This window comes from Odontesthes bonariensis, chromosome 15 (genome assembly GCF_027942865.1).
Source record: "Odontesthes bonariensis isolate fOdoBon6 chromosome 15, fOdoBon6.hap1, whole genome shotgun sequence".
NCBI lineage: Eukaryota > Metazoa > Chordata > Actinopteri > Atheriniformes > Atherinopsidae > Odontesthes > Odontesthes bonariensis.
In genome coordinates, this window is record NC_134520.1 from 20,857,130 (window position 1) to 20,871,526 (window position 14,397).

The 14,397-nt window shown below is 38.4% G+C and overlaps 1 protein-coding gene across 34 annotated transcripts in view; it reads right to left on the minus strand.

The window, feature by feature from the left end:
- adgrl2a (adhesion G protein-coupled receptor L2a) overlaps positions 1-14,397 on the minus strand; it is a 99,386-nt gene that overhangs the window by 58,848 nt on the left and 26,141 nt on the right. For all 34 annotated transcript variants that reach the window (XM_075485468.1, XM_075485473.1, XM_075485466.1 and 31 more), the window contains exon 3: positions 1,761-1,974. In XM_075485468.1, the coding sequence (XP_075341583.1) occupies positions 1,761-1,974 (214 nt within the window). The remainder of the gene's footprint in view (positions 1-1,760; positions 1,975-14,397) is intronic.

Here is a 14,397-nt window from a genome sequence, read left to right on the forward strand (position 1 = left end):
CAGTAAAATGAAAAACATCTTTGAGATGGACAAGTGGTCAAAAGAACTATAACTTTTTAAAACAAAGTCTATATGGCACACTGCTGCACCTTGTTTTTTTTCTTCAGAAATGTATCTGTTAATAAGCAAATCCTCCATCTAGAAAGGTTAGGGGGTCAGCTATGTTATCTGATGTTGCAGTCCCTTGAAGGGAACAGGTTTATTTCGGTAATTTAATTTATCGATTCTACTTTAGTGACATGAAATTGGCAGAATTTGGAAAAGATAACAGTTACTGGATTTACTGACATAGTAAAATAGAGTCAGAAGGACACTGAGCCTTTCCCACTAACGTTGCGGTGGACTAATACTTCAAACCATGGCAATAATATACAAAGACGGTGACAGCTGCAGTCACTGACAAAAATTAAACTATCATTCACATATCAATGTGTTTGCTCACTAAAACAAAATAAGAATCACACTTCTATTATTTAATCAAAGATATTACTCATTTTCGCCATATGAGTAAAACTAAATCAACACTGCCAGTGTCTGGAAGGCTGAAATAATCTTGGAATCAGTCCTGCCTTTATTCTTATTAACCGAAAGTTTCAAAGAGCCAGTGAAGAAACTCAGGATGTTGATATGAAGAAAATGCTAAAAATGGGAGAAGTCGTAATACCCCTCTAATAATAACACAAAGCTACAAAAACATGCCAACACTCTAAGTCCTGCTCTCAACATTTCACCGTAGTCAATGTACGGAAATTTATTAATGTGTAGAATTAAAAGTGATCATTATTAATACTAATATTGTTATCAACAGATTTATGAACACCTTTATAAATATATTGCTTTTTTTTGCAGTCAATCTTGGGCAAATAATCACAAAAACTGTTTTCATTTACCACTTTGCATTGGAGACACCCCACCAGACATGCATGGATACATTCACACACACACGCACACACACACACACACACACACACACACACACACACACACACACACACACACATTAAACAGATTTTGAAAATAATAGTAATTTAGGCTCCCTGACAAAAAATAGCAAATACTCATAGACTAAAATAAGTATACCAAGTCTAGAAGGCATATCTGCAGGGTAACAGCCAGACGAATTACCTTCTGCATGCCTCATCGGATTATGCTTTGTTAGTTATGTTATACGAGTTCAGCTCCTTGTTTTGGAGAGGAAAAATTCATTTGTTTTGTTCATATCTTGAAAAGTAAAATAGGTGTCAACTCTGAGATTATTGCTGCACTCTTCTGCTGTTTTTTCTTTCCTTTTTTTTGATATAGACTACTCTCTCGACACTGTTTGACCGCACTCCTTCCACTCCCAAGCTCTAATGATTTTTTAAATTTTCTGTTATTCAGGTTCACGTGCCTCATTATTGGTGCTAATATTGTGGGCTATCGATGTTGACAGGCTGTTGTTGTCTTTTTGCTTCTCATCCTACATTTTACTTTAGCTACTTTTGATGGTGTAAATCAATCAGACAAGTGGACCTGCTATTCTTCCCGGTGGAAGATTTTACCCCAAAGGCAAATGATGCAAAAAAGAAAGTTTTTTTTAAAGCAGGAAACGTGTATGTGGACGGGGCCAACCAGACAAAATTAAATGGTCGGCAGTGGTCCAGAACCAGGCAACCATTACTATGCCTTGTCAATTACTCTCTAAGGGTGCAGAAACTTCAGCAGACATCTCATTTTGGAATGGTTGTTTTGACACTGCACAGACATGTCTGCAGTTTTACCTTTGTGACATGATCTTGTAGGCATCTGGAAGATAGCAGTTGGTGTTCTCCATCTGGAAGGGATCGGCATCGCAGATCTTGTCGTCTGTTCGGCCATAGTTGGCGCTTTCAATCATTATGACATCACTTCCTGGACACCGCAGATCAATGGGGTAACCCTCGCAAGACAGTTCTCTGCGTACTAAGCCAAACGGCAGGGCAGCTCGACTAAAACCTGAGAGAGAGGAGAAGGAGAAAGAGCTCTATCAGTGCAAATCGAAGGGAGATGTGTAGCTTCAATGACAAAAAGAAATATATGATGAAAGGCAGCTGACACAAGACACCAGAGCTTGATATATACCAAGGAAGTATCTCCATGCATGCTCTTTCTTGTTTTATTAAAAGGGCTACTGCTCAGTAACATAAATCATGAATCAATATAAAGAGTAAAAAAAAAAACGTGCAAGGACTACAAGCCCGTATAGATCAGTATACTGAGTGAACATTTCAGATCTCAGCCGCACCAGGGAGTTAATGGTGTTACTATGTCATCCTTGTACCTTAACTGGTCCTGAAAAAAAAATCAATAATTGTCATTAAAGTCCAGTTTATTGGCCAGAGTGTTTGAAGGCTTGTACTAATATGCAATGAGACATTAACAGCAGGAGTGAAGATAAATGAATGGATGGATGGATGGATGGAGAGATAGCTAGATAGCTTGCTAGCTAGATAGATCAATCTTCTCATCTCAGTATATAAACGTTTTAAACGCATAGTTTATAGCAACAAACATTTGTGGATTTCTTGCAATGATCATTTTTTCTATACAAAATAAGAGAGGAGAACAGGCATGACAACATGAGTGTAATTTAATCCACTTCGCCGAACTGACAATCGAAGGCTGGGAACAAAGAACACTTTGTGAGAGGGTATGCGTGTTTCTGTTAGTGTGGGTGAGGGGGTAGGAAAAATAAAAAAGAAATCAATATTGTGGCTCTGGTAATATGAACAGTACCAAAAGTCATTTCTGAACTAAAAGTCAACTGCATAGATAATATATACAAAATCTAAATATGTTCGTGGTATGAGCAGATTTCTCCAGCTTTATCATCTCAAATATAAAAGCTTAAAAAAGATTACCAACTGCTCTTGTGTTGACTTCTTTGTCTAATAACTACCATTTCCCTGCATCCAGTGGTGACTTTGCCGCCTCTTTGCTACCTTCAACTTTGTTGATGGCTATGTTGTTTCCAAAGGCTCTGTCTCCCTAATGAGGCTTAGTTCACAGTCACGGGAGAAAATAAAGAACACCCTTACTACTTCTCATGCACTAATTTGTTTGGCTCCCGGACAAGTTGGAGTGATCCATATGTGCAGTTGTTTATAATCACAAAGGACTCTTTTTTTTTCTGTCTTTTCATGAGTCATTCTTTGAGATGTTCTTTGTGTGGCAGCAGTTTACTTACAGCCACTGACTAAATTGGCCAAGAAAGGCTGAGTTCATTTTACCCTATTGAATGCTTCATCAGTGAACTACCAATACAATTATCTTTGTCTGATTAAATGCTAAGCTACAATGGCAGGGGATTAGCATTCTGTATTGTGCTTCTTGCCAGGAAATGCTGCTGTGGTATTTTACAAAGGAAGATAAATGTCAGTTTGTATTGCCTGATGCTTCGTTTGTGCTCCAATCAAGGAAAACTCCAACTTCTAAGGTGCACAGTGAAGAGCTCGGGGTAAACAAAGGATACATCTGTATGGAAGAGGGCAGCTCCTCTGGTCTATCAGACCTCTATTGTCTGGGAGAAAACGATCATAAAGGAAAGAGCTTTTTTCTTCTTCTTGCGCTTTTTTGACAGCAAACTTTCTCATGTGACCAGGAGACGTGAAGAAGAAAAGGCTTCCAAATATGATAGGTTTCAACTGCATTTCATTTTTGCAGCCCTTTTCTCTCTGGAGTAAAAGAGAAACGCTTAAGGTAATAAACAATTTATCAGAGATGCTGGCTGGAAGGAAAAAAAAAACTCAAGTGAAAAACAATGAAAACACGGGATGTTAGGAACAGGCCTTGACAGTCAATCTTAAGCTCGTGTCAATGCATTCCAGCACTGCTTTGTCAAAAGACCGTAATACCACGTGTAGTAACTATACTAAAACTATGTAAAGCATCACTCAATGCCGTATTGCAATTCTTTTTATCCTCAGACCATGACATGAAAGTGGCATATGAGTAATGGAGGCTCCTCTATTGCTTTTCTCTCAGCACTTGTCTTATCAAAAGAAAAATAAGACAGCCTTCAGAATGACCACACGTACATCGAGGAACTGAAAACTTTCTATAGTATGTGCCACTAAATAAGCAAAAGAAAATGATATATGCTTCATCGATCGAGCATATATCAAAATGCAATTTTTTTTCGTGTTCAGTATTTTACACATAAAATTTGCTTCAGGTAAACTGCTGAGAACTGTCTACCTCATGTGCCTTACTATAAAAGTAATAAAGACTCCAAATGGATCAACTGGCCAGGGTGGGATACATTTACTTGCATTGGTATAATTTGTGGCTGGAAGTGATCTGTTTTTTTGGCCACGTGTAAGACCTCTGAGCTTGATCTCCAAATCCACAGTCAAACCCACTTGCACTCCATGTCTCAGGAACACTGTTAAAACACTTAAATCCCTCAGCTGAACCTTCAGGATCTCTGCTTTTGGTTTTATGATTGAGAGCTAATGCAGTCTCTCTAGCTAAAGAGGAAAACAGAGGCTGGACAAATGAGGAGATAAATACATGCTCAAGAAAACTGCAAGACTCCTGTTGAAATGCACCAGCCACTTTTTAACGGTGCTGATGACAGGTTCTCTGCAGTGGTATGTTTTCACGTTCAAATATCTGGATTTCAAACACTACTTTTGTAATCCAAGTGCTCTTTATTAGTCAGCTGGGTTTATGGATCATGGACCAAAAGCATGGTTGTAAACAAGCTCCAAAAGCCTCTCTCCATTGATTAGGCCTGAGGCTGAACCATTCCCACCCTAGTGTCAGATGGTACTTTATAGTTTATGGACAGACGGCTGACAGACAAATCAGTAAGCAAGTTTACATGGCATTAGAAAAAAAAAAAAGATTGCTCATCCAACTCAAAGTAATCAGAGCAAAATTGTACAAAACTGGGCGTTTTAAAACTGGATTGACACACCCCTATAGCGAGGTCGTAACTTGACTTATTCCACATTGATACACTCAACTAAACTTAAATGGGTCTGCACATGCTCCAAGGTCCCAACTAATCGTCTAGAAATGTAGAAAACATTGAGCATAATAAACGGGTTAGTGTTTTAACATCTACACAGGTATATGGGCAGGGATACATACATTTTAATTTTCAACTACAACTTTCATGTCATACATTTTCGGGCCAAAAGCTAAATAATTTTTTTTTTTTTGCCACAGTGCTATGTTAAATCTACTGATACTCTATCTTACTTAAGTTATGTGATATTGTGTACATAATGGTTTATGTGAGTACTTCAAATAAATCTGTTTACCTAGAGATATTATGAGGAAACCAAAACAACATTGATCATGCATTGCAATTACAAAGTAATATGATAACATTTAATCTAACATAAACAAATCCACTGCCTACTGTTTCACTTAACTGAATAATTTCATTATTTAAATGAGCCACAAAAGTAATCATTATCTTTGCTCATGCGGCCATTAGCATAATTATTCAGGGAACACACCATATGAAAAGTGTTTATTTTCCATTTGGTAGCAAAATACCATATCTGGAATAGGAACTTTGAAATTACGTAAGGATCTATTTTTTTCTTTCATGCCTTTCGTGATCAACTAAAATCTAGAAAAAGCTCAACAGTTGATTGGAGCAGCTGAAAAGACTTGCTGCAGTAGACTAATGAGATAACCTGGCATCAAGTACAAACAGCAATCCAGGCACATTTGCAGTGTCATTTGTGCATGTGTGTCCCTGTATGCATGCTCTTGTATGGTTTTACAGAATTATATAACATGCAAAATGGTTAGTTCATTAAATGACATGAAATAAAATGTAGGTTACATTACTAATTCCAAAGGGAAATTATAAATTTTGACAGATGTTTTCTTTCATTATTCAACTTAGACTGCCACTGTGTGTGTCTATTGCTGCTGGAAAAAAAATAAAATAAAAAAATGTACCCATACTGTGCTGCAGCAGAGCTGAGGAATCATCTGACTGAATACATTTTTGTGTCTAATACTATGTTATGTAGAGGGTGGGCAGTATTGTCCATTATGGTCACAAGCTGTTCACAATCAGCTCAAGGGGCTCTCGTATGAAATAACATATAAAAACAAGTCTTTTTAAAAAGTATTACATGAGTTACTTACATGAGTTGTTATTATATTTTATGACACTTGGCTGTACAGGAACTCAACAGGAACAAAAAGCTTGGCAGGTCCTGCCGAGCTTTTTTGTCATGGAAATTAAACCATACTCTCAATGGAGATAATTACAGTGAGAGTGAAATATCCAACAATTGTCATTTGTGCATTTATTCAGGCAAAGACCTTATTAGGGAGTGCTCTGACACCATCAAAGCTGGGTGGTGTGAGGGGAAAACTAAAGAAATGATCAACGAACTGATATTTATGCTGCATGAACACAGCTACAGCTTGTGACGTGGTTTCCATGGTTTCAGTACAGGAGCCAAAACAAGATATAGCAAGGAGCCAAGAACAGTAACAATCTCAATGAAAATCACTGATCTTCATTCCTTCATTTTTGAAACTCTTTTAGGCTGACTGAGAAAGTAAATGAGCAGTATGAAAGGGTTTGAATAAAATTTTAACAACCAAATATGTGTTTTACCACAAAAATAATATTTTCCACCATACCTTTTACAAAGTGACTGCGGAGGAACCATAATGATACAACACATGCATCAATGAAAAAAACATAAAACAATTGAACCTCTGCATCAAAGTTTAAGTTATGTTCCTTACACTTGGTTTTATATGTTTAAGTACACACGTACACACACCTTTTACGCTCAGAGAGAACCTTTACACCATCCTCTTCACAGATAACACGGACTTTCAGTCCTCTCAACTTTTCAAATGTTCCTTCTTTTATGTACTTTCACTTTGTGATGCAGTATCTAAACCAATATGAGCCCCAGAAAAAAAAAATCTCTATCATTCACACATCTGACAAGAGCTACCATTTTGTCTAGCAATTAAACAGCAGAAACTGACAGATATTGACACAACCAATGAAAATATTTTATGGAAAACTTAATCCTGTGACCATAGCAACATGGTGCAGCTGAGACGTTTCTTGCCAGACCTTTATTTTGGCCTTGTTGACACTCTTCCTAATCAGACCCTCTGGTCACCTGCCAACCCAGCCAACCACCACCACCACCACTACAACCACAAAAAAAGCAGTTCAGTTCCTCATCATCATCAATGTACAATTCATTGAAATGAGCACTGATTACTGCCATTTATAAACCTGCGAAAAACATTAAGTTAAGGCTCTATTTTATTCTTCAAACAGACTGAAATTAAATTGAAAGCGTTTGAGAAATGTCTATATTCTATAATCAACACATGAACATTAAAGACATCTGTTTTTCTTTATTAAAATACATAAGTCACTCAAGCTTTTGATGTGTGCATATTAACGTTGTCACGACATGCTAGTAATTGACTTTGCTTGTTACGCAGGACCTATTTTTTGTGGGTTGTAGCACTTTATTACACTAATGACAAGGCCTCTATTTAAAGCTTCCCTAGTTGGTATTTATTATCCTGAGTAACCTTTGCAATGACATTAGGTCCATACACGATTTGTAGCTGAAGAACTGTGAGAAACCCACCAAATGTAAGGTGGACCCATTATGCACTGTCTCTTTGGTGTTGTAATGATTTAATTCATCTTTTTTCTCACCGATGAGCCAAATCAATTGGAGAGTGACCATCTGGTAGGATATGAGTGTCACTGAAGCAGAGGTAATGAGCAAAATGTCTTCCTATTTCACAGAAATGAGGAGTCATTAGGATCATCTTCGTTCTACCATGAAGCCAGGCATTACATGATCAAACCCAAAGGGACATACACGTATATACTGAAGACATAAGAACATCTATAAACAGTATGCACACTTTCTGAAGCAGCTGCATGCTTAATCAGGGTAAGAAATTGGAATCTTTTTCAGTGAAATAAATTACTTCACTTCTGATCATACAGCATAAATAACAAAGGAACGATTTTGCTTTTCACCGAGGCTATTTTGCATCCAGTAAATGGCTTCATGTAAAAATGAATCTTTGAAATTTGAGTTAAAAAAAAGCTTCAACAGATAGTCCAGAAGCAAAGCAGAGACCGATCAAAAGACCTATTCAAGCACTAACGCTGCCATCATTGTGCCCGGATCACAAAAGGGGTCTCCAGATTATTTTGATGTGAAACCAGATAATTTCTGTCGAGAGCCAATGAGAAGTGTGACAGGGACGCTCCAATGCTTGTCGTCTACCGTTAAGGCAGTCCTTTGATTTTCTTCGCTGTTCATACAAGAGCTAAACAGCTGCTTGTAAATTAGCTAGCATCTCTGCGTGACATGCTTTTATTCTGCACTCCTGAGCGGACAAGCTAGCTTGCTGAGGGGATATTGGGTGAAAGAAAAGTGTGGCCTATGGCATTAGCTTGGAGCCACAGGAGACACAGCTTGAATCCTCCAGGTTCTGTACCCCCCCTGCCTTCTAAATCTATGTCCAAGCAAAATAAGTCCGAAAAAGGACGAAACCTTTAATTCACGATCCTTCCCACAGTGTTGATTCCATAATCCTGAGATATCCTTTACAACAGAATGTATTCTTAAGAAGTCAGATCCTTGCAGGGGAGCAGACGAAAGAAAATATTGCATCTATCCAGCAAACAGCAGGGTATGAGGTAGACCGCTGACTCTGTGTGGCTATTGTAAAGAAGAATTACACCACTCATTTGACATATATTAACATTCTTTTGAGTTGTTTCACATTAACTTTAACTCAAGACTGTGTTCCTATTTTTCCGCTTTGTGTGTTGAAAGCTGACGTCATTTTTGGGCACGGCTAACAGCAAGCAGCAGCTACATATGTAACGGTCTACATGGTAACACAGAACATCTGTAGACTATTAAACTCTGACAAAAATGACACAACTATTAACATACGTGGCATATGTTGACATCTTAGCTCATATTTACATCTGAGATGATGCTCCACAGGAGAGAAGAAAAATAAATTATCTTGTTATTTTCGCAAATCCATTAGCACAACACACAATGCTAGACTGAAAAACAAAGAATTTGAACAAAGCCATCGTGGTCTTGTTCAGCAGATCAGAAGCCATTATGATCAGAAAATAAAATGACATGGTGTAGTGTTAAAAGATGTAGAATACTGATTAGTGTTCCTTCCTCCCTACTCTTTGAACAGAGGGAGGGAGATGGTGAACAGAGAAAGATATTGGGAGAAGAAGAAGAGGCAAAGAGCAGCAGGAAAATGAGCATTCAAAGCTCATTTGTATTCTCCACCATCAAGTTCACTCCAGTTCATTTACATCTCCGCTACTTCCATAGCAACAGCAGGGGGGCTATCAGGAGCATCATTGACATAGGTATATGACTGAAAAAGATTTTGTCATTTCTTTCTGAATCGAGGTTATAAAAAAACAAATCTTTCTTTTTTCTCATATTTTGGTTTAGGTGGGCCTCTTTAAACAAAAGTGCGCCCTATCAGAGTCTCTTTTTTTTATGTAGTTTGTTTCTCATCTCTAGTAAGCAGCGCTTGCGGAAACCTAAGCCTGCACAGGAAATACCATGGTTGCAAAGGAGAGAAATTTGATCCTGTGGTACTTAATTTAACTGTGTTCAAACAAAATAGCACACTTGGACAGACAAGCAGCCAAAAAATGTTTACGTATTTTTTTTATCTATAAGAATTTGAACATATGCGAGGCATCAAGTGTTGCTGTCTGACAAAGTGAAAATGTACTGCACCAGCAGGAAAACACAGCCTCATCAAATTCCTTGTACACTTGTATGTAAATCAACCTTTAGGCCTAATTAAGCTCTATGGGGCTCATCAAGGTCATAAATCCCCTTTTTTCATAATGCATTATTGACTTCACATCATCTGCACATGTTGGCTGACTGCACTCACACAAGCACACAGTGTCATCTCACTGTCTAATATCGGATAGCCCTGGGGCCAGGCAGCGTGTGTAGGGAAGAGAGAGAGAGAGGGGGAGTGCTTTTTAGGTCACCAAAAAAAAGCAAGGACATCTTCTGGTAATGAAATGGCTGCAGTGACCGTCAAGCAGTAAATTTTGTCTCATGGTCCCTAACAAATGGTCACCGGTAGATTTCAATGTTAAATTACCATACATTTTTAGATAATCAAGGCAAGGTCAAGGCTTTTGGCTCTTTTTATTTTGACAGTGTTGAGGTTAAATCGGTGCAATTTAAAAATTGCATGATGTAAACATCCTTCAGTTCACCACTAAATTACAAAATAATACAGAGTTTTGAGAATTATGTGAGCTGTGATTTTACCTTACATCTCAAGCAATGCACTTAAGTGAGCTGATGGTACTATAAATCTGTAGACTGATCCTATGAGTCATGCAAAGAGAATTGATAAAGGCAGCTCCGACTAAGAATCTTGCACTATTTAGCAACAGTAGTCTGTTTGAACCTCTCTTCTCAGCCTTATCAATGACAGTTGTTAAGATATTAATTAACATATTAACATTAACATATTAATTGTTCCAGTGTTTAAATATAATAAAAGTGTGCATCTTTTTTTTCTGACAAAGGACCTTTCAGAATGCATTTGCTTTGCGTTAGTCAGCTCTGGTCTATATCATTTCCACAGTTTCCATTAAAACTAATGAAAACAATGGACTGAGACACAGTACATTGGGTAGCCCAGACTTTCCTCTCTGCTTCAGCGAAGCGTTTGATGCTCCTCAATTCAATAAAGAAGCATTCCCCCGATGGGTCACAAGTGGCAGTACACACAAATGAGAAGGGTCCATCTGCTTGGTTTGCATTCCCAGAGTACATTTCCTCAAGCAGCCCACAGCAGCGGTTCCTCTTCCCAAGACTCTGTTCTCATGTGTATGCATTTGTCCCACATTATTCAGCTAGTGCTTCAACTGACCCCCACCTGGCATTTAAATTCCCTGACCAACAGGGTAGTCATGCCCTGATGGCACGATTGCTGCTCCAGCTGAATTCTTTATGCAGCTCTTATTCAGACTAAACCAGAGACTTGCTGCCTTGCAGGTTTTGTAAAGGGTTATTTGACACAATTCTGTTCAACTAAGTCACACTGAATTAGTTATTAGAGGTTAGCCTTACCTACTGAGTGCTTATGTGACAAATGCAAAACAAGAGAAACAATATATCTTTACACAGGACAAAATATATAAATCCCATCCGGCTCAAGGGAACCACTTCATAATACTCAAAAAGAAAATTGAAATTGAAATTTACTTGTTTCATTTCAGTTCATCTAATATTTACAGGGTGCCAATCTTTCATAACTGATTGTTAGGAATATCAACCCCCTCCCTAAGTTTAGAAATTTTGGATTTACAGTCAAAGCCTCCTTCTTAACATTCTCACTCCACCATCTGTTTCCTGCCCTCACACATGTCACAGCAGGGGTACTTTGAAGTTCTCATTTAAGGATTTGTCAGATGTCTCACATGCTTATCAGGATTAATTGTTACTTGTTGGCTATTTCAAAATAATTTGGGGATTTGGGATGGGGAGGTGACTTATATCAGATGGAATGTGGAGAACAAGAGCAACAATTAATCAGAAACAATGGTCAAGACACGCTAATATACTATGAAAGTCTAATTCAGAATGAGTTTTTTTAATCTAATGCTTTTTAGACCATTATTTATTCAAGAATTGGTCTTAAAGGTCCTGGGCCTTGACATACAAAAGCACTTAGAGGTCGTTATGACTCAAAAGGTCAAAAGCTGAGTTGCTTGGGGTCAAGTAGTAGTGACAGAGCACAAACAGCTTGAACTGGCATATGTTAAGTTTGACAGCAAGTAAACCAACATGCCAGGGCTTTCTTATTCAAACAAAGAACCACTAAAAATGGAAAATGAGCTGGGGACCTTCATTACTGCCCACAGCAAATTTTTGTTTTTGTTTTAGACAAGAAGCTTATACTATAAAGAAAGGTCTACGAGACCATTGCACAAACAAGGAAAAACAATAAATGTACCATTTAAACTCTGTAAGTTAACAAGCTTCATAAATGGCAATTCAGAGTTCCTTGAAAAAGGTCCTGGTTCTAAATCCTTTATATTTATGGCCGTAGTTTCACCACCCTACTTTTACAGGAGCCTCCTCTGGATTTACGGCTGCACTAAATCAGGACTGAAAGCAGGAGGACAAAAGGGATTTCACTAAGGGCAAGAAAGGATATCTTACGTCGGACTCTTGAGAGTGAACTGTAAAATCTGTGAAATCATAAGCCTTTGAGTAAATTATGCCCTCTTAACAGACTCTGTCATTACATGTCCTGCAGGCGGTTTTCTTTGCATGACATCCGAACCATATTCAGACTTCCCTGTGAGCATGCCTTTCAACAGAGTCCTGACATTGGGAAAGCGATTATGTACCCTCTGAATACCTGCAGATTGTTTACATGTGGTACTTCAGCTGTTGTGGAATAGGAATACAATCATAAACAGCAATTCAAGATTACTTTATTGTATCCATTCCCCAGTTGGCTTTTTTTTTTGTTGAAACCAGGAGGTGCAAGGGGACTTAAACCAGCACAGTGATAAATATATGCGATTCAACTTACAAAGAAAATATGCATGATGAACAATAAAACCACGTTTATAATAGCTGACATTTATCCTTAACTCAAAGAAAAAGTCCAAGTCTCTAGAAAACTCGAGTGAAAATGGGGAAGATTGGCATGCTATGATCCATGTGACCTGAATGCTGCAGTCTAATCACCTTAAAATTCCACGGTATTACAGTAGCAAACAGGAAACAAAGCTACATTTTGCCCTTTGACCACATGAGCTGCTTCATTTGTCAAGCGCACAGTGTACATGCTGGTTCCTGTTTGAAATACCATCTACACTGGATAATCAAAAACATTCTCTTCATCCGCCCCTTCCAGACAGCACTTCATCAGTAGTCCTTGCATGATGTCCGTCCACAGTCGTTGATGTCCACCACACAGACTTTAACAACACAAAAATATTAAAGAACTAAAGAGCTCGGGCTGTTTTTTCTTGTGGTGTCATACAGATAGCTTTAGGTCTTTTTCACAATACACATGCTTTTACTTGCCAAGACGTTTAGCTTCAAATCCCTCAGCCAACAAAAGTTTAAGACACAAATAACAAATGTAGAACCCAGCAGCAAACAAAAATGAAACTTTAAACATGGAGGCATATCTGACAAATTGCATCCTGCTTCTATGGTGATGTCAACCGTACGGCTAGTCACATCTATGGTCATACACAACAACCAACAAAACAACAAACGCACCATGAATAATAGGTTTCTTGTTGTAGATCACTGCACTGGAGACCGATAAGTCGTGTTTCTTTTCACTTATATTTTTGTTTTAAAGAAGAGTTTCATGGGTTATCAAAACATGTTTGTAGATTGTTTTGGATATAGTTGCTAAGGACCCACATGAATCTACCAGGGCAAAAACAGAGCGAGACAAAGCATAACAGTAAATAACGAGACTGATAAGGACATGTGGGTAGATGACTAATCTAGGTTGCCTGAGATGCCAACCAGCAACGGTCTGGTGGGGCCTTCCTGAATGCCCATTATCCACAAAGATCAGTGCTGAGAATGAGTAAAAAATGTAGTTTTCGTAATAAGTCTGAGCTCTGTCACGCTGAATCCCTCAGCCAAGCGAGTGTAGACAGACAATTAAAGGCGAGCGACATGTTTAAAAAAAACGGTCTTTTTACTTTGCGTGAGCAGTATGGAAGATGTATGACTTCAAACAAAAAAGCCCAGCTATTATTGGGGTGGGAAAAAAACAAGGACCTTCAAATAAGTGAGAAATTACGGAACAAATAGCTTTAGGGAACACAATTAAGTGTCTCTACTAACTGACATATTGAGGAGTTTTTTCGAAACAAGACGGTGTGTCTCCTGTCTGAACTACTGAACTACGACAACTATCAGTGTCGGGATCCAACCTGGGTTATGGATTGCAACTGCAAACTACAAACTAATGATGCTTCCCAAGGTTATCTTTGCATAAATAACCATTAAGAAAAAATGCTGATACAGCAGCCCAAACCCACAGACACCTGACACAGGCTACCAGAAAGCTGTTAAAAACCTTTGGCAAGGGCAGTGAGTTACTGTTCTAAGTTTCGTTTTCGGGTTAGTGGAACATATGTCGACTACCTCAGTAGCCAGGTGAACGTAGTGTCTGTTTGGGTGGAAGGGGGAGGGTGGCAAGATGTCAGATCTCCACCAAGCTCATGCATGACAAACACTAACCTGGAGCCAGCTGTGACAAAGCCCTAATCCAGAAAATCCCTCCTTCCTTTGCTGAAAATCCTAATGAGGATTTGAAGTACTC